The sequence below is a fragment of the Falco biarmicus genome, chromosome 5 (genome assembly GCF_023638135.1).
Source record: "Falco biarmicus isolate bFalBia1 chromosome 5, bFalBia1.pri, whole genome shotgun sequence".
Classification (NCBI taxonomy): Eukaryota; Metazoa; Chordata; class Aves; order Falconiformes; family Falconidae; genus Falco; species Falco biarmicus.
In genome coordinates, this window is record NC_079292.1 from 8,835,935 (window position 1) to 8,856,056 (window position 20,122).

At 35.4% G+C, this 20,122-nt stretch overlaps 1 protein-coding gene across 3 annotated transcripts in view; it reads left to right on the plus strand.

Moving 5' to 3' along the window:
• Positions 1-20,122, plus strand: part of POT1 (protection of telomeres 1) — a 75,955-nt gene that overhangs the window by 15,745 nt on the left and 40,088 nt on the right. For 2 of the 3 annotated variants that reach the window (XM_056340589.1, XM_056340590.1), the window contains exons 5-8: positions 1,583-1,693; positions 3,386-3,433; positions 4,607-4,721; positions 17,069-17,199. In XM_056340589.1, the coding sequence (XP_056196564.1) occupies positions 1,583-1,693; positions 3,386-3,433; positions 4,607-4,721; positions 17,069-17,199 (405 nt within the window). Of the gene's footprint in view, positions 1-1,582; positions 1,698-3,385; positions 3,434-4,606; positions 4,722-17,068; positions 17,200-20,122 lie in introns of all 3 variants that reach the window. The other variant, XM_056340591.1, reaches the window with a different exon arrangement.

Here is a 20,122-nt window from a genome sequence, read left to right on the forward strand (position 1 = left end):
GGAACATTTGCATGAGTAGCATCAGCAACAGTGAAAGGAAGGACACATGTTAACACCTGGTTTCTGCAAAGTAGCTGAGTTTCCTGAAGCTTGTGTTTGTGTGTGGAAAGAATGAAATGACTGTCACATACGTTAGTAGGGCGGTGTGTTCCAGGCGCAAGAAATATTGAGCGGTCTAATTGATTCGACCTATTTTAACTTATGTAGCTCTGAGTATGGGTTACACTAAGGTGACTTACATGTTGTCTTTTAGTCAAAATATACATTGTACTCCCATTTACAGCACTACCGGAAAATCACCATGCCCTAAATAGTTTCCTTTTGTATTAAACTGTGTGATTAAACTTTTTTTCTGCAGTAATTATATAAATCCTTTAATAACTAAATATATCACTGTCACTTAAGCTAGTAGCCTTTATTGCACAAAACATTAAGGTTTTGGATCTTAAATCATTTAGAGTAGCATTGTCAGATTGCTGAAATAGCAAAAAATAGCCATCATAGTGCAATATTTAGCTAAAACTGTCAACTTTAATCAGAAAACCCTTTTATATCTTGTAATCAAATAAACACGTGAATGAAAGTCATTCAGTAAAAGCTTATGGAAGTGCTTTTGGTAGAAGGTCAAATAGAAATAGGGTTCCGAGTCTAACATGTTTATTGGAATGGATCACACTGGTATAGCCCTGCTATACAGTTCTTGTACCAAAGGAACTGATTTTAAACGAGCTTTACGTTGTATCAGACTTTCCAGCATTATCTTTGTTTGGTCAGATACCTTTCTTACTATCTCTGTGTCCTAAATATGTTTTCTATTTCCTCCCCTTAAAAAAAAAATAAAAAAAATGTAAGTTTGCTGCTAAAACAGTGAGTTGCTTCAGGGGCTTAAATCATTTACCCCTTAAATCATCCTTTTCTTGTTGGTGTCTGAGGAACTTTATACCAAAGTGAAAATACAGTTGCAAATGCAATTACTTTCTGTGCCAGAATCGCAGGAGTGACACCACACAAGTTTGTAATGTCTCTTTTGCTACCAGAAACCTACCTATTGATTGACCTACCTGTTTGACCCTTAAGAAGGAAATTTGGAAGACCAAAACAGAAAATATCTACAAGTAGAATCTCTTCAAAATGTAGTTGTAGCTCAGTAAGAACTAAGTTCTGAGGAAAGAGTGTTTTGTCACTACTGATCTGATGTCTGATTCCTTTTCTAGCTTAGTTACACTTAACTCAGAAAGGAGTCAGTCTTCAGTATTTTGGAAGGGGAATTATGCTTTTTTATTCAGTGTGACTCTTCCCCTCTAGCCCTTTTCAAAATTAGCATTCAGTCACAGTAGCATTGAAAGCACAAAAAAATTTAGCAGAAATTGAAAAAAAAAAAATGCTCACTGGCATTGGTTGGAAATATGAATTCTGTGGATGGAAACCTAAATAGAGAAACTTGAAGGCAGTGTTGAGAATTTGTTCAGGCTTTCTGTTTCTTGAATTTCTTGAGACTTTAGGGTGAAATTTCACGTCACATGCTCTTAAAAGTATGTGGTACAGCCTATGTAATAATCTGTTTATCACCCTGTTCCCATAGGACACAGTTGTAGTAGCAGGATTTAAGTTGGCAAAATCACCTACAGCAGCAGAGGATGGTAGACATCATTGCCACCTGGAGGCATCTGAAGAAGATGGATCAGCCATTTATGTACGTGAGTACCCAAAATTTTTTTTTTCCAAATACCTTTACAGTAGAAAAAGCAATAAGATCTATTAGGATCTGATACATTAGATTATTTTAGCATGTTTGTCAGGACACATCTCTGTGTGTCTTCATACAGTTTTGTGATAACCCAAACCATGCAAGATCCAAATTATCTTGGACATCCCCAGTAAATTTCTACTTGTTGAGCGCAGAAACTTGACCTTAGTTGGCTTTACATAGATCCCTAGAGGACTATTGAAACCTGGAGAATGGTTTAAATCATTCTCATGCATGACACAGTGCGGAAATGCAGACAAGGTAGAGGGAGCAGGAGTGGTCTTGAGTTTATAATTCTTAGGTTTTTTTCTGGTCTATGAGTTTGTATTGCTTTAACTCACATCATTATACTTTGCCTTTGAAATATAGGAATTCCTAGATTGTTAATTTTTGAAAGAGTTACAGCCTTTTTTCTGAGGAAAATATTTGTTCTTTTGTGCTACTCTTGCATCAGTACAGTTCATCTTACATGCTTCCATCTTTGAGATATGAGAGTGGAGGTACCCTGTTCTTCCTCTGCTGCTTCTATGTGTGGTAATGCATCAGCAGTGCATGGCTGTTGTAGGCACTGTGTCTTTGCTTCAAGAAACATTTGCTAATCTTTTTAAGCCTAACTAGGTATTTTAAAAGTTATAGGACTTTAAAATTACAAAAGTTTAAATACCAAAGTATTTAGGATATTTTGCATTTGGAAAACTGTCATAGCCCCTCCATGGGGAGCAGTGAGAGTGTCTGGGTGTGGAATGAAGCTTAAGTTTTCAAAAACTTTGTTGGATGCCTCAGTGGGAGATATTTCTAATATTTGTTACGAAAGTTATTACAATAGTTATGGGCATCTGGTGAGAGAGTGTTGCATGTTTTTGATGACTGTAATTGTTTACTACTGTTAAGAAGGAGGATGATAGTATTGAACTGAACTCTCAGTGACAATGCTGTAAACTATTCTGTAGTCAGTGAAAAGGAAAGGGCACCTTCACTGGAGAACAATAAAGCATTATACTGTATGGTGATTCCTTTGAGCCCATCCATCAGATTTTGAAACAAACTTAGAAATAATTATGAGAAATTAAAAGCAAAAGCATATAGAAAAGTGTCTTTCTAAAATGCATTCTGTGCCATTATTAAGGTGTGAACTTTTTTCTGTAAAATTGTCTGAAAATAATTTTAAATTTAAGAAAATATTTTATTTCAGAAAGGCACTTCTTTCCCCCCCCAGAATTTACCTCTATAGATAATTAAAGTTTGGCATGCAGCTCAATGAGAAACAAAATCAATTAAAATTGTAGTGCAGACTGTTTCATGACATTTTTTATTGATAACAATGACATACAGATAGAAGAAGTATGTTTCACTGAAGATAATAGCAAAACTGTGCCCTGAGTTAATGTGACCTGAGTTATACTGCACTTCTGCTTTAGAAAATATGTGTTACTTAAAGTAGCTTTTGTCTGAGTGTAATCAGAGTAAATACTGTTTTCTTTGTAGGATAAAATTGTACTAGTTTCAGAAGTGATTCACATAGCAAAAGAGCCTGTAATGCTGTTTTATATTTGCTTATGGTGTTATATTTGCTTTAGAGTTATCAAATGCAGTGTCTTCAATTTTGTAATCAGCAAGTTTGTTATTTTTTCTCCTCAGATTTATCCTAAACAAAAAAAATACGCTGCTTCAGAAACTGCATCTGTGGTGAGTTTATATTTGGGATGTTTTTAAACTGTGAGAGACTAACTACATGTAAATAAGAATGTCTGGATGGAATTCTTTTTCTTTCCTGCCTATTACACTTCCATACTCTCATCACAGCAGTTATTTTATTTAGTTTTAAATTTTGCAAATATGTCTGGAAAACAGAAGAAAATATGAAAAAGTAATACTTTTCTGTACTTGCAGTGTAGTTATTTTGATCTCAAACTAGGCTGTATGTTGGTTTGAGAGATAAACTAGAAAGGTAATGGTCATTCTAAAGATCATGCGCTTTACAAAAATGTAAATATGAATCTTCCTTTGATTTATAATCAGACTTCATGTACTGGTCTTATCTTTTGATTAACATTTAGAACAAACCTTTATGTGTCTAAATTAAAAATTTACAGGAGATAGTATATTAAAGGCATAGAAACTGGTGTATGAAATTTTATTATTCTTTCATAAGGTTAAAGGTTTAGTACTAAAGATGCTACAGCTTGGCTTTGTATTAATTTGGGAAGACACTTCTTTTTTCTCCCCACCCCCCAGTATAGTAATAGGAAACCAGTTTTCAGTCTGTTTTGCAGAATTTGTATTCTTTAAAAGAGACCAATCAGCATATAATGTAACCTTAAGGTGAAAGGATAGTAGCCCTTAAACAGTAGAAGGTAGTCCTCAATTTCTTTAATCCTCCAAGAAATGCTGTTTTAATGAGAAGACTTACACAATGGCTGTGAGAGGTAAACCACCAGCCCCTGAGACAGTGATCTGTGCAGTGACACTGTCAATAGTACTTATAAAATTATTTATGCATATACTCTGAAAAACCCTTTGCACGGACATGTTAAAATCAATCAGTAAAAAATCACTTTCCATCATTCTTTCTTATAATTACTTTTATTCACCTATTTCATGTATTGAAACTTATATGGACATTATTTTAAGGAAGATTTCTCAAAAAAATGAAAGTAAGTCTTGTGTGCTTTATTAGGTGTGAAAATACATATGTATGTATCTTTAGAGAGTCTAAAGTGAATAAGGAAGAAATAGATAACCTTTTTTCTTTTTAGGATTAAATCATATCTGGGGGTATATAATGTTAAAAGACAAAATTATGGATGAATATTTCAACAATTTTTTCTTCTCTTCCCTAATTTTATCATGCCTTTCCAGTCTGTTGCACCAAAATATGTGTATACTCCTCTGAATCATCTTAAAGATGGAACTATAGTGAATTTGTATGGCATTGTGAAATTCTTCAAGCCTCCATATGTAAGCAAAGGAACTGGTACGTACTATATTCAAGAAATATAAAACTCCTCCTTCAAACAGAACTGTTCTTACGATGTTTATTAAAAATCAGCCAGAACAAAAAGTTCAGGTGATCCTTTGACCACAGTTCTCAGTTAACCTCAAGAAAACAGAACAACAAATAGGTAAGGGATATCAGTCACTTTAGGCAGACTGGTGGACATAGTAAATGAAGAAAGTGTTTATGAAGCTAATACTATCAGTAGAAAACAGAGAAAGTGACCTGTGCAAAAAAAAAAGTGCAAAAGCCCTGCACCTGTCCTTGTGGGAAAGGTTTATTGTGTAAGTATGTGCAATTCTTCCTTGAGATTTTGACAATGAGTTTTATGAACTGCTTATGCGGTGCCAGTATATTTGTTATTTGGAGAAGCTGTGCAACAACTGAATTTTTTGAGAGATGAACACTTAATGATTGTGTTGGTTTTGCTAGAAGATCATACCATTTCACTAGGTGCTCAGTAAGTATACAGCTAGGTGATATCCCTGCTAAATTCAATTAAGCAGTAGTTTCTTATTTGATTCAGAATTAATCAAAGTATTTTATGCTTGTTATAAAGTTACTGTGCATTTTAAAGTTCAGGGAGGGTTTCCTCTTCTATATGTATTTCTAATCAAACAAAAAAGAATAATTAGGATGGTGACTGATTTTTATGGTGTTAGTTATGCATGCAAGTTTCTTGAACAATGTCAATAGCCATGAATTTGGCTTCTAAATACCAAAATTTAAGTGAACGTTAAATCAGAACTAAGAATTAGTGGCTTGTTTGCAAAATCTTTTCAAACAGATCTGTGTGATCTTACTTGCTCAAAAACTTGCCAGCAGCAGTCTGAAAGGTGATGCACGCAAGGCATTAAATGCCTTTGTGAGAGCACAGTACTATAGCTGCAGTACCATGGCTTCCAGAATGAGCTTTGCTTACTGTTGGGTAGCTTGAAACAAAAATGAAATAGCCAAAAGGTGTGCAAACTTGGTGGCACACTTGAAAAAAGTTCCAAGTCCAGCTAAGATTCAACTAATGGCTTCACTTTTGAATACCAAGCAATCTTCACCCTTCGTTTGAATCAGTTTAGAGTGTAGGAGAAACGTCTGGGAGGTCTGTACAAATACATGTATACTACTTTCAGTATGTTCAAATGAACTGTACTGATATAATCTGTATTGTGGCTATGCTAATTACCTCTGTTTGGTGCACATAGTATTCTTCTAGATAAGCAGGTATACTGGTTTGAAAGATCCTATTGACAGGAAATCTTTGCTCTCGCTTGTAGCTAAAGTGTGGTCTAACGCTTGCCTACAGAAAAGACAAGACGTGTGTGCTGCTCTCTGGGCTGTAGTACACCAGGTGTCAGCTGTACTAAAGGCAGCCAACAGCCCCGTCAGTAGTCATAGTAACATAGGAATTTTCAAGAATATATGAAATTAACTAGGTCCACAAGCTAATGAATAGCTTGCAGCTAATGAATTCCTTGCAGCAGGGAGTTCAGCAGTGTTTTTACATACTGTTGGCCCTGTCAACAGAAGAAAGCATATATCTGCAGCGTTAGGGCTCAGTGCCCTGATGTCTGCAGGAGAGCAGTTCTGTGCTTCCCATACAGTTAGTTGTCAAAATGTATGTTCCTGTTTTTGTTTGTTATAGAAGGTGACAAGGCTTGTTCCTAGAAAACCTTTCTGCTGTGCATTCTTAGTGTTGAAAAGGCAGTAGTGTTCCCAAAATAACTCTAAAACATAAACAAAAAACAAGTCTGAAGAATATGGGATAATCTAATTTAAACATAAACATTTGAAAAATAGATGTAGTCATTAAGTTGGGAACTAAGCCAGTAATGGTCCATCTGTTTTTATAGCAAATATAGCATGTTTGGTCGGGTTTTTTTTTCCTTTTGAGACTGTGTAGAGTAGGATAAAATTAATGTTAATTTAGTCATCAGTACACTAAAGTTATTTTTCTAAACAATAAACTGCAAATCTTTAAGATTATATATTGTTTTGAGTGTTTTATATAGGAAAAAGCAAATGGTAGTTGTTAAGAGAAGGCTGTGTCAAAGTTGGTTGTCACTTTTTTCAGAAAATAATTGATTTTTAATACTGTAACCCAGTAAAAGTGGAAGACTACAGTTTTCCAGTTGTTTTTCATTAGAAATGTTACAACACAACAGATATTCCTAGATGTAAATGAGGAATAACAGTAAATGAAAGTGTTTGCAGGAACTCAATGCATTTAGTGTGGAAACAGAAAAGTGTTCTGCTCTCTAGTTAGAAATGCAGCCATTCATAAAATACTAAATTAAGTGTGTGCATGTTTCCTCTGTGTATAGCAAATCAAGTTACAGTGCTAGCTTACAAGTAATAGTAATAAAATTTATTCTACCCCTAGAACTGAATACTTTTGGAACTGTCATGTGATTTAGCTACAGTTAATACTTAGGCAATACTTAATATTTATAACATATTAATTGAAGGAAAGATTCCAGAAGGAGCTTTTCAAAGGTCAGAGATAGATTCCCAGATACTAGTGAATGGGTAGTGTCAGGTTGCTGGGGGCTTAAGGAGAAGGATTTGGGGCTGCCAGGCATGAAAAAGGTTTGAAAATGGGAAAGAAGCAAACTGTGCTGTCTGTGGGTGCCCTGGGGATTGGCCTCCAGGAGGAGTGGCTGGGGCTGCCCTGGGCCCAGCACAGCTGGTTCCAGCCCACCTGTCACAGGGCCTGGCTGAGCCCCTTGGTCAAGGTAGCAGTGCCTCTGGGAAAACCAAGTGAAGAAAGGGCAAAACACGGCATGGCACTGAGAAGTGAGGAGGAAAAATGTGCGAAACAACCCTGTGACACCAAGGTCAGGGAAGCAGGAGGGGAGGAAGTCATCCAGGTGCTGGAGCAGACCTCAGATGAGCAGATTGTTCTACAGAAAAAGCGTGTAAGGACAGAAGGAGTGTGAAAGAAGAGGATCTGTTATGGACTGACCACAACTCCCCATTCCTCATCCCCCCTGCACTGTTCTAGGGAAGAGGGGAGGTAGAGATGTTAGGAATGAAGAAGTGAAGTTGAGCCTGGGAGGAAGGAGTTTGGGGGGAAAGGTGTTTTAGTCTTTTACACCATTCTACCCTATATTTACTGGTAGTAAATTAAATCTTCCCCAAGTTGAGTCTGTTTTGTCTGCGATGGTAACTGGTGAGGGATCTCCCTGTCTTTATCTCAACCCACAAGCTTTTCCACCTTATTTTCTCCCCTGTCCTGTTGAGGAGGCAGAGTGAGAGAGCAGCTGGATGGGCACCACACAACCCACCAAGGCCACCCCAGCATATATGCTAGGACTCTCTGGGTTTTTCAAACATTCCTGTTCTTTGGGTTATAATGAAATGAGTATAAATCTGCAGAAAGGATCTTGAGAAGCAAATTTCCTTTGAAGATAAAAATCTCAGGGGAATGAAAAATCTCTTTATCTTAAAAAGACAAACAATAGTAACAGAGTCTTCATGGTTTCTCAAATAGAATGAGTAAATTTAAAAGTTTACAAAACACTTCTTTTGGATGGGAGTTCTCATTAGTGATATTCTTTCCTGCTTGACACGCCACTAAATCTGCTAAAGACTTTGTTATAAAGGTCATTATACAGAGCAGATAAGTGTTTTGTTTTTAACATTAAAAAGTTAAATTATTTTAATTTTGATTGTGCAGAAAACATCAAAAAGTCAATCTGCCAAACAACATCTGTCCACTGTAGTGAGCTTCTCAAAATCTTCATTTTGTGTTGCTGTATGGTGATTGCTTATGCTAGACCTGTTCAAATGCTATCAGTCTTACAATATCTATATAATATATAGATACATAAATACATATATATATTTATTTGAAAAGTTGAGCTCTCACTGATACTCTCAGCCTGCAATTGTAATAGATTTCTTAGCTGTGTTTGTAAGGAACTGAAAAGATTAGCTTTGTCTATAATACTTCAGAATATTGCCAGCTGTGAATGGAGGTACTTTCCCCTTGAAAAATATTGCAGGTTCAAAACTCAGGCTTAAAAGAAATAAACAAAACAAACCCCACAAATCTTTTACAGCTTTTGTTTCCTTTGTTCACACTGCTGACCACTAAAAGGGTAGGAAGGAAGTTAATAAAATGTAGAAAGTACTATTTTTACTCTTTGAGTAAATCACGGCAGGACATTCTTGAAGGATCGCATGGTCTAGATTTGTGATTTGTCCAGCTGCTTTAACAAGACTCTGGGGACCTGTGGACTTTGAACATCTTACTTAGATAAGCACCAATTGCTGGAAATTATCAAGACAGCCATTCTTTCCAGATGTGTAAAACCAAAAATGTTAAATAAACTGTCAGGATAATATGTCTCTGAAACAACTAGGACAGATTTTTGCAACTGAGTTATTTGACAGATGACTTCAGTTTCATAAGTAGTAGAAATTAAATAGAGGATCATTTACTTAACAACTAGTCCTTGCCTAAATATCATTAATTTTCTAATATATCTTCCATATATTTTTTTCCTTTGGTAATATAAAAAAAAAACCCCAAGCACAACAATTTATCAATGAAGATAATGGACACAATTTTGAAAAGTTTCTTTTTTATGAGGATAGTTATGATTCACTTGCTACTGTATCATGAAAATCTCCTAAACAGATATCATTGATATGGTAAAGTTGATTGACATAAAAATATTCACACTCAGTTAAATATTTCAGTGTTAGGTTTTTGGTTTTTTTACACAATCCAGAGTTATGTCTGCTTGAGAGGGTGCAAAATACTTAATGATTGCTCTGAAATGCTAGGGCATGAAACGGGTTGTGAGGAGATTCTGTAGTCGCATTAGATCTGGCACAATCCTGCACTATTACATTCTCTTTCTGACACTGTGTTAATAGAATCATACAGCTTTAAACTGGTACCTGCTGGAAGCATGGGCACTGGAGCCACTGTACTTAATCTGTATGGGTGTCTATTCACTGTATAGATATGCCCCTAGATAGGGGATATTACTCATTGTTACATGTATTAAAGCTTAAGGCTAAAGCTTTGCACTGTGTTCCCGTGAAAGCAAGTGGTACCCAAGTTATCCTTGTCAGTTTATATAATCTATAAACGTTCATAATTTTGATGACAATTATTGCATTAGACAAATGTTAAAACACTAATGCATGAAACGAGTTTTCAGTATGATCATAAATCATTATTTATTCCAGATAAAGTTGTTTTAACTAAGCATGCTTCAGCTCAGGGTGTGTAGTTTGGAATATCTATACATGAGAATTTCATGTGTTCTGAAAACCATCCAAGGAAGTACTTCAGGTCCTGCTTGGTACAACAGACAGATGGGTTTCTGTCTGCTGGAAGGTCTCTTGCAGGTGTTCAGAATTATATTGTAAGTTTCCTTCCTGAATAATTTAAGAGTCTTAGGTATTTTATATTATATTTAGCAAAGGTGATTCTCACCTCCTCCTCCCCTCCCTTAAGCCCAACAAGGACATCTCAAGTATTTAGCCTGAGTAAAAACAGTAAATGCATCTGTCTTTATAGTGTCCAATTACAGACGTTATGTGCTTGACCATGAAGGTTTTGGGACATTACAGTGTGATGCTGCTGCTTCCCCAAGTCTGTCTTTTTTTTTTTTTTTTTTTTTTTTTTCCCTGCAGATATTAGTCACTGTTTTCCATAGTGCAGGGAAGAATTATGGCATGAAGAATCCTTGCTGCTAGTTCACAAGATGTCATGAGAGTAAAATCCTGTTCTCCTGGGGAAGCCTCCACCTAGCTTGTTCCCTTAGATATATGCAGTATAGTAATGTCAGATGTTGAATTAAAGTCTCATTTCAGCTTACCTAGACATGCATGTGAATGACAACTATTGAAATACTTCTTAGAATCAAATTAATAAAGGGTAGCATTTTCAGAAAGTACACTTCTAAAAACTTGAACATTTCCAGGTCTGCAGTTCTACATGCCCAAAACACAGTTTAAGAACCAACAATCAGATTCCTCAAGATATTTTTAAGCCCTAAATTTTATTTTTATTTTCAGTTTTTATTTGATCTTGAGCCAAGTTCATCAAAATTCTCAGTCCAGAATTTTTTTAAAACTATGTAGCTGAAAAAAAAAATTACTTTAAACTATAGCATGTGGGCAACTTTGATTAAAATAGTCAAATTTTCTTAAGTAATAGCAAACCAACTTTAGAGTGCAAAACAAACCAGACTGTTGTGGTAACTGATGGTCTAATTGTGAGGAAGCAGGCTTATAGTTAAATCTGCAGTAGTTTTGGTCTTTGAAGTATTGAGTTCCATTTTGGTTTTTTGAGGATGAATTTAAATTTTGCAGAACAGAATAAAGGTTTGCAGAGGTAAAGATAGTGATTTTGTTTCTGGAGCCTAAAAATGAGATTAATGTTCTTTCCCTTCTGTTCATAGTGGAGTTTGTGTTTCTTTTTTTAAAATAATTGCTGTTTCCTATCATTTAATAATGAAGATAAATAAAAGTTTTAAAAAAATACAGTTGAATAAATAGTTAACAGAAAGAAATCTTAGGACAGTCACTTTGATCTACAAGTTACAAATAATGGCATTAAAGCATCTGTTCAGCCAGATGCTTCTGGTAGTTACTCAATGTATCTCTTAGGTGTATTGCATGTTAGAAATAACAAGCTGTAGTAAAGCATCTTCAGTTTGATTCTTAAAGGTTTTGGTTTAGGTTTTGGCAGTATATGTGTTTGTATAGGAGTGTGTGTATATTTGCATTATTTTCCTTCCTGTGTTTTGTTGAACATATTTGGTAAATTAGCTGGTTCAACTGCTTGGGTTTAGTACAAAGACACCTGTGTATTGAATGGCCTCAGTAATTCTTGAAAACATTGGTGTTTGGTGTAGTTTTGAAGAGAGAATTTCCTACAATAATCTCCCTCTGTTTTTGTGTGTGTATTGAAATATAAGAAACAGAAGGCAATGTCTAATTAGCATCCCTCATTGCCAACAACATTGCCAAAAACATTTTTCTCTCTTTGCAGGAGGAAGTTATTGATTCAGGATAGTGGGTTTTCTACTGAAATGTTAGTCAGGAGTGCATATATGATTGCCCAAAAGGAGATTCATAATTAAATCGATGCTTTCTACCTTAAAAATTTATACAAACGCATTTGTTAGGAACTGCTGAAGTCCTCAATAAAACTAAAATAAATGTTTTATCAGTAAGTGCTAAATGGCTTCCTACAACATCAGTAACTACTAATCTGGAAAGCTTTTGTAGCAGTTCAGGTTTTCTTACAGTGACTGAAATAAAAAGTAAGAATCTGTGGGGTTTGTGTATGGGTTTGTTTTTTTTAATACATCTGTACACTGTGGAGAGATGCTGACTTTCTGAGCATGCTAATGAGTGATGTAACAGTCCATAAAAGAGTGGAAATGCTATGGCATTTATAAAAAGAAAGCTATAACCTGAAAAATGAACCTAAACCGTCATCACACTGGAGGAAACTTCAGCTTTTCAATGACTGTTGCAGGGCTACAAAACATTCGTATTTCAGACTATTTAAAGTCAAGACCTAGAAGCCTGGAGGAGATCAGTGTTCTCCATGTAGTTAATGTAACCTTGCACTGATCTGGAATTTGACTAGGTTTAAGATAGTCTGTGCAATATTAATGATTTCCCTTTGTTGCGTAAATTTATTTTCTAAAAGCTGCTTCATCAAATAGTTGTGGGGTTTATATGAGATGAAATAAAAAACTAAGTAACAAGGTAAGGTAATTGTATTTCTAAAGAACAGTTAAGAACTAGTCTGAAAGATGCAAGAAGCGTGTGGACAGTTGCATCACTGTACTTTCATTAAACCAAACATTGCTTTTCTCTGCTTTTTTTTTTTTAGCATAAACACCAGTTCTGAGGTGTTACAAGCATAATTAGACAGGTGTCCATTGCTGGCAGTCCTTAACATGATGTTAAGCCTGAGTGGGAATACCCCTTCATAATAATCCATATATTAAAAAAACCCATAGGTATAGTTTGGAGTTCTGTGTAGTATAAGCCTAAACCCAATGCTTTTACTGAGTCAGTCTAGTATGAAAGTGAAAACATTCTTTCATAGTAATAAAGTTCAACTGTAAATCCAGTGTGTAAGTGTAATATTTTTAAGACAGATTATTACAAGTAAAAATTGCCAGTGGTAAAGTTTTCCTTCTTTAAGAAAAGTTAATCAGTGAAGTAAACTTACCTAGTAAAGGAAAATTGATTGACTACAATATGTAAACTTTTTTTTTTGCTTGAGGGATTTTGCTTCATTGGAAAGTATTTTATGAAAAATCAAAAGCTTGACCAATAGCATTTATTATATCATTTCCTATAACACTGGGATATTATTTAAATTCAGCAATACTGTTTAGAGTTGAATTCATTATTTGTGCAGAAAAGTGAATTTGATCACTGAACTGCTATGCTGCTATGGAAAGCAGAAGGCAATTTTCACATTCCAGCTGGAGAAGGAAAGATGCATGGCTTTTTGGTTTTAACCTTCAAAAAGGACTTGCTGGATAAGGATTTCTTTGGAAGAAAACTGGTCTTTATGCTTTGTTCTTGAAGAACTCTATTTTAATTAATTTTAATGTAGAAGTGATGTTTTGAGATGATAGTTAAGAATGGAAGTCTAAAATCGCAGAAACTGAACTTACGTAGGTGTTATCGAACTGTATAAAGCAAGTATAATTTATATTACTTTTGAGTAGGATGATTATTAGTCATTTGAGTATGCTGATTGCACAGCAAATGGAGGGAGTGTGTTCTCTTTTTCTCCCTTAGCAGGCAGCTGCACGTGTGAAGGTGATGAGCACAGCATCAAAGAGTAACCACAGTTTTACTGTGGATCATTTTCATTATTCACTTCATTCCTATGTTGGATTTTATCAATGCACTGTAACATGTTACCCTGTGTCCTCAAAGGATTGTAAATCTTTGAGCCATATGGGTTTTTCTTCTTAATTGCTCATTTTGCTCATGTCATTTTGCAGCTGAACTGTTAAGTTAACCTCTAACCAAAAATATTTCATATTTCTTATTCAAAGAAATACAACAATCCATCCTCATATTACAGTATAAATACTTGCAGTTTTGTCAGCCACTGATGCAACTTTCTTTATATCTGCTTATCCTAGCATAGAATGTTAGGATAGGTGCTATATGGTACTTGACCATGTGCCTTTGGTGGGAGCATGCAAAGAGTGATGCTTAGCAACTTCTGAGTGCAATAGATGAGAATTTATCATTATTGAGTCTGTGTAAAAGTCTTGGAGGAGGAAGAGTAGGGGTTTTCTAGAAATACTTCTGTATCTGTAGGCAAAGTAGTTTTCTTTTTCTTAGCAAGCATTTATTGCATTTCTTCTTTCAATACTTCAGCCACTGAAAAGAGTAGAGAATTTAAACTTTGAAGTTTAAGTGATAGTGAAAATCAAAGGTGTATTTGCTGAAAATGGCAGAACAGTTTTTTTTTTTGAAGGAATAGGCAGTGCACATACAATTATGTATGTTAATCTATGTGTCTTCATGTTTGGGGAGTCTGTTCATAGATTGTCTTCTTTTGACTGCATTCCTGTAGTTTTTATATAAAGTAAAACTGTCAGTTGTAGACTGATAGTATTCTCTTTCAAAGCTGTGTGGCAAAAATTTGTCTGTATCTTTATAAAATGCATGATGGAGATTTTACTAACTTTGTCTTAGCACTATGAAACCTTTGTTCACTTCCCAGATATGTAAACTCTGGTTTAGTGTCATTGTCACTGACTGCCTCACAGAATTATAGCTAAGGGAAGTTGGGGGGTTTGATTTGTTTGGATTTGTTGCTTTTTTGTTTGGGGTTTTATTTTTGAGAGTTGAAAAGGTGTCTGTCATGGACAAAACAGATTTGACTTGGGGAATTTAATTCCTTGCCGGTTAACATAAACACTTAATAACTGGTTCAGGTATTAAGAAACAATGAAGAGAAACATCTAAACACCTAGGGAAAACACCTTTTGTCCACTTTTCCCAGGCTCAGCTTTACTCCAGACACTTTTCCTTCCCCCTTCCTAGTCTCCACTCCCGTTGTTGTTGTTGTTGTTGTGTCTTTTTGGGGGTGCAGGGGATTGGGTTTAGTGCATAGCAGTTTCTTGCTATTGCTCCTTCTTTCTTACTCTTCCCCCAGCCCCGTACCCTTGTTCTTAGTGTTGTCCTCTGCTCTGATGTGTGTTCCTCCATCCTTATGTGTGCATATCTGCTGTGGCTGGCATGGGCTTACCCACAAGCCACAGTTCCTTTAACCTTGGATTTCATTTGTAGTCTTCCAGTGTTTAATTTCATCATTATAGAAATTGAGAAAGCTCACACTGCCAAACAAGAAGCTTCTGGTCAGTTGTTCAGATTTCATTTTTGTACAGGTAGTTTCTGTAGTTTGTTTGAATATTAGCAATAGAATTCATAAATGGGCTTATTCATTCATGTTCTTTAGTGTTGACTTGATGCCTGCTGAATTATGATGTCTTTGTGTGTTACTCTGTTTAGAGAGTTTTCTATCTTGAAGAGTGTTATCATTTTTGATACATAAAGAGAATGGGTCTAAGTCTTCGTGCAAGTCTTTGTAAGAGTTACAACTACTTTCTTTTTACATTGCTGAGATTCTGTTGTTGGCTGTTACCAAATGTAACAAAAATTGGCAAAGAACTTTTAATTCAAATAAGGGTCCATAATACTAAGATTATAGCAGGTGTAAATGGTTTCTGTACACAGAGGAACTGTTCCTGCTTCTAAACGGTGTGTCTGTATTTTATATGCAGGTCAGCAGTATGAATAAACAGACTTTTACAGTGAAAACTTACATTCTTAAGATAGGACTGTGACAGTAAAAGTGTGAGTTAAAAGTAAATGGCATTGTAAGACTGGAGAATTGCCCAAGTGCTTTGGGTAATTCAGATGTAGTCTTTTATGCTTTTTTCAGTCAGAATGAATAGTAACAAAACTATTTTATTCATTATTCTGGTCTGAAAGCACTGTGCGCACTGCAAACAGTTTAGATATTTCCACTCTTTTCAGAGTACAGGAAAATGCTAAGAGAGATAGTAAATCAGTGTTACACCAGTATGGAAAAGTACAAAATAATTTTGCCACTCTTACGAATACTGGTTTTGTGTTTTCTCATTCTGACATTTTGAGTGGTATGCTCAAACTGAAAACCAACAGAGTTCACCATTGCAAGAGTTCAAACTTTAAATTAACAGTATTCAACAGTTAATGCTTAAAAATTGTGGGTTTTGCTTGAGGATCTTGCTAACTCTTTAGAAAAGCCAAAATGTTGTGTTCGTAAATGTATAAAGGCTGTCATCAAGGTAAAAATAAAAGGTTATAAAAGTTATTGCTCTACTCATCTGCTGAAAAAGTTGTAGTCCAGGCCTGAGCTGTAAGTTTCAGTAAATCTAGCACAGTAAGTAGCCAAAAAAAATAAACACTGTAGTCTTGATTAAAAGCAAGTAGGACAAGATGTGGATGCCTGAGGTTCTAAACGTACAGCCATGCTGATACTGCGTATTTGTATAGCTCTCAGGCAGGTTAACCACCTAGCACCCTGTGAAAGAGCAATTGTACTCATTCCTTTTTATGTTTGTAAGGTATCTGAGCACACATGCTTCTGTAAGCTGAAATGGAAAATTACAGGTTTCATTTCTGTCATCTGCAAATACTGCTCTATTCTGAGCTGGTTTGCTTTGTCATACTTGTATCTTTGAGTTTACTTTTTAGATCATTAATAGAAGTGAAATTCTATTAATGAAGTTTAATTTCAAAAGGACATTCAGATTCTTACTATACTTTTTAACTACCACTGTGGGACTGTGTATGCCTGCAGTATATAATCTTGCACATTTTGTTGAAGTGAAAGAGAAGTAATTTATTCTTTAATTTGCTTTTAGTAGTTACAGAACTCATTACCTCTTCAGAAGACAGTGCAAAAGTAAATCTTAGAAAAGGATTGTACAAGATAGTACATGTGCTCCTCATTTCATAAAGGAAGTAATTGAAACGTGAAAAAGTAGTATTCCTGTTGCAGATAGAAGAAGTAGTTTTGTGTGTTCCTGGATCACAGACCTGTGCTTAATCACCCATTTCATTTTCCGTTATTTGGGCTAATTATCAGCAAGATGGGCCACACTTCAGTTGTTTTGGTCCTGTAACTAAATTGACTTTGGAGGAGTTACATAGTTTGTAGCAGAAAAAAATAGGCCATGTCGTTGTTCATGCCAAGTTTAATACCTGTGTATTAATAATACCATAATGCCTATTATTCATTCAAACACTTTTATATTTTACAGATTATTGCTCAGTTGTAACACTTGTGGACCCATCAAATGTGAAGTTAACGTGCACTCTTTTTAATGGAAATCTAGATTCACTACCAAAAATTTACAAAGTTGGAGATATTGTTCGATTTCATAGAATAAAGGTAGGTACTAGGATGTGGAGGGTTTCTATGCTTGCTTTTTGGCAGTGAGAGAAATGTAGGAATAATTTAATTCTTCATGTACTGAAATTAACATATGGCGACATTGGATAAAGCAGTTGGTTGATAAGATGGCTATGGTTGTGGTTTATTTCCAAAAGTGGAAGTAAACAATCAAATATTTTTAAACAACAGAGTGCTAAGCTGATACATCGCTTTAAAAGTGTTAGATGTGGCTATGGCAACTCTATTTTTTAAAGTAGGTGACAGAAATCACATGGTAATACTGCTAGATAAACAGAATTTAACTGACATAAATGTGTACAATTTATTCCTCTTCAAACTAATAGAATTGAAGGATTACTTTAGAGCTGTCATTGTGGAGCAGCTGGATCAAGAGTTACTCAAGTAAATGTAATCTGTCTGGGGTTGTTAGTATGCAGTATGCTCTAGATGCCGCTTTCACGTTTCCCTGCCTTACCCCATATTTATCTCTATCAAAGGTCGTGAAGGAAATAGTGCATATAGCTTTGGTGAGATATAGATAGATAGGATGTTTTGTCCTGTGCCTGTTGCAACTGTATAGGGAAGAGGAGCCACACTACAGAGACTGAATGCAAGTCTTGTAATGCTGGACCATACTTGAAATGTGCAGAATAGAACCAAAGACATGATTTTACCATGTTATATATTAATTTGCAAGATAACACAATTACATATTTTTGTTTTGCTTAAAACAACTATAGCAGAAATGAGTGAATGTCCAGAAAGAGGACAGTTGAAAAAAAGCCAACAGTTTGCCCATTTAAACACTCTTGAGACATCTAGGAAATTTAGGATTGTACAAAAGGGTGATGAAAGGATAAAGATCAGGAGGTACTGAGCATGTACACTTTGATACTCTGTAGCAGGAGAACAAAGAAAAAAACCCTATGACAATAAATGCAAAAGGGGTAAGATTTATCCAGTAATTGAGATTGGTACCACTGAGAAAATTAAGAAAGAACTTATTAAGATTCAGAAACAGTCTTCAGCTATTCTTATAGGTATTTACAGTTCAGAGAGAACTTAGATAACCTATTCCGGGTTAGTATAAAGCTTCTGTAAGGTCATCTTTATAATTAGAGTGGAATTAAACTATATTTAGACTTTGAAGCTTGTGTTGCTAATCAGTACCTGAGATATGGTTGTGTTAGGCTTGGAAGTTCATTGATTTGACTTCAGATGTGAAAGTCTTTTGCTAAATCTTAAATCTGTCTGAAAACAGCAGGATGAGCATTACACAGATATATTCATTTCTGAAAATATATGGAGATAGAAACATGTTTATTGCTTCTGAAGCAAAACTACATACTTTATAATACATGTGTGAAAAGGAGACAGTAGAAAGGAGCCTGAATGAAAGAAAATAATTGAAAAATTGCATGTCTGTGATAGGTTAATACTAGATTTTTTTCTAAGGTGTGGGAAGTACAGGTTATAAAACCAAATGAGACCACTGTTAGGGAAGTTCTGCGTGTACCCTCTTCTATGCAAATATAATATAAAGAGTGAAGCTGAGACAGTCTTTAATTTAAATTTACTCAGGAAAGCTATTGATATAGCACATGGAAGGAACCTCACCATTCTTCTGACTTGGCATCATTTTTCAGGAGATCATTCTAAAATTCTTGGTAATTGGTACCTCATTGTTCTCCAAGATGATGTTTCCGTTTCAAGGACGGTCTGTTAATTCCCTCTGCACATACACTTAAGTTTTTTTCATCACAGCTGAGCTGTTTTAAGTGGTTTCTAGCCCTAACTGACCTTCAGTTGCTCATGGTTGATATCTCCTCAGATGCATCAGCTGACAGCTTGTTTAATTACTTTAAAAGTTAGAATGATCTAGAGTCACTAAACTGTCTTTTTCTGGATGGGAATGTTTTGACTACCCTAGGCTAACAAAGTTACTTTGCATGTTCCCGTATCTGATCTGAGCAGGTAAAGATCTGACATAGAAGCCTGGTGCCAACTGCTGGGAGTAAACTGGGAGGGAGGTGATCTCTTCCTTTCACTTACAACCAGCATAGCATGTGGGAATCCTGTGCAACGTGATTTTCAATTAAAAGAAAAAAAACAACTCTAGTTAGAGTTCTAATTACACTGTCTGCAGTTATTCCTTCACTCTATTTTGTCTTCAGGCCTTAGCACCTTTTCTTAGGGTGCTGAATGGAAAGCAATTGAGGGTAGCAGAGGCCATAGTCTCACATGTGCTTACCAGTGAGGACAGATATACACAGTCCTTAACAGCATATATTCACATTTCCCTGTCCCAGATATGCTTTTGAGAGACTTCCAAGAAGTTGATATTGATAGCAAATGCATTTTAAAAATGACTACTCCCAGCTATGTCCTCAGCTGCTAATGAATAACTTCATAGTAACACAGGTGTTGGCAAGGTCCAGTGGTTCAGAGCTAATAACATAATGGAAAGGATTCTCTTGGGCTTACTCTGGATAGAGAATAATTTTATTCAGTCAGTATTTGTTGCAAAGAATGAAAATTTTAAGTGTCTTAGTAACAGAACTGAAGGATTATCCAGTTTTAATTAAATTTCTATTAATATTTCTTGAATTGCATTTTTATGACTTCTTATAATGATTTCTCATGAATGAATAGTACTTAGTGATTTGCAGTACTGTATTTGGGCCTTCAACCACAGTCAGTGCTCTGCAGAGGTGACATTGGGGGGGGATCCCACCACTCCCCAGTATAAAAGCTAGACTTGTGATCTGTCTAGCATCCCTCTATCTTCATGGCAAAGAAGGAGTTATCTCAAATAGAGTTTACTTGGAACTTTTTTTTATTCACTGTGGATGCTCTTAATATCTTAGACTTAATGCCTAATGTTTAAGCTGTTAAAAAGAGAGAAGAGACAACCTGCTGT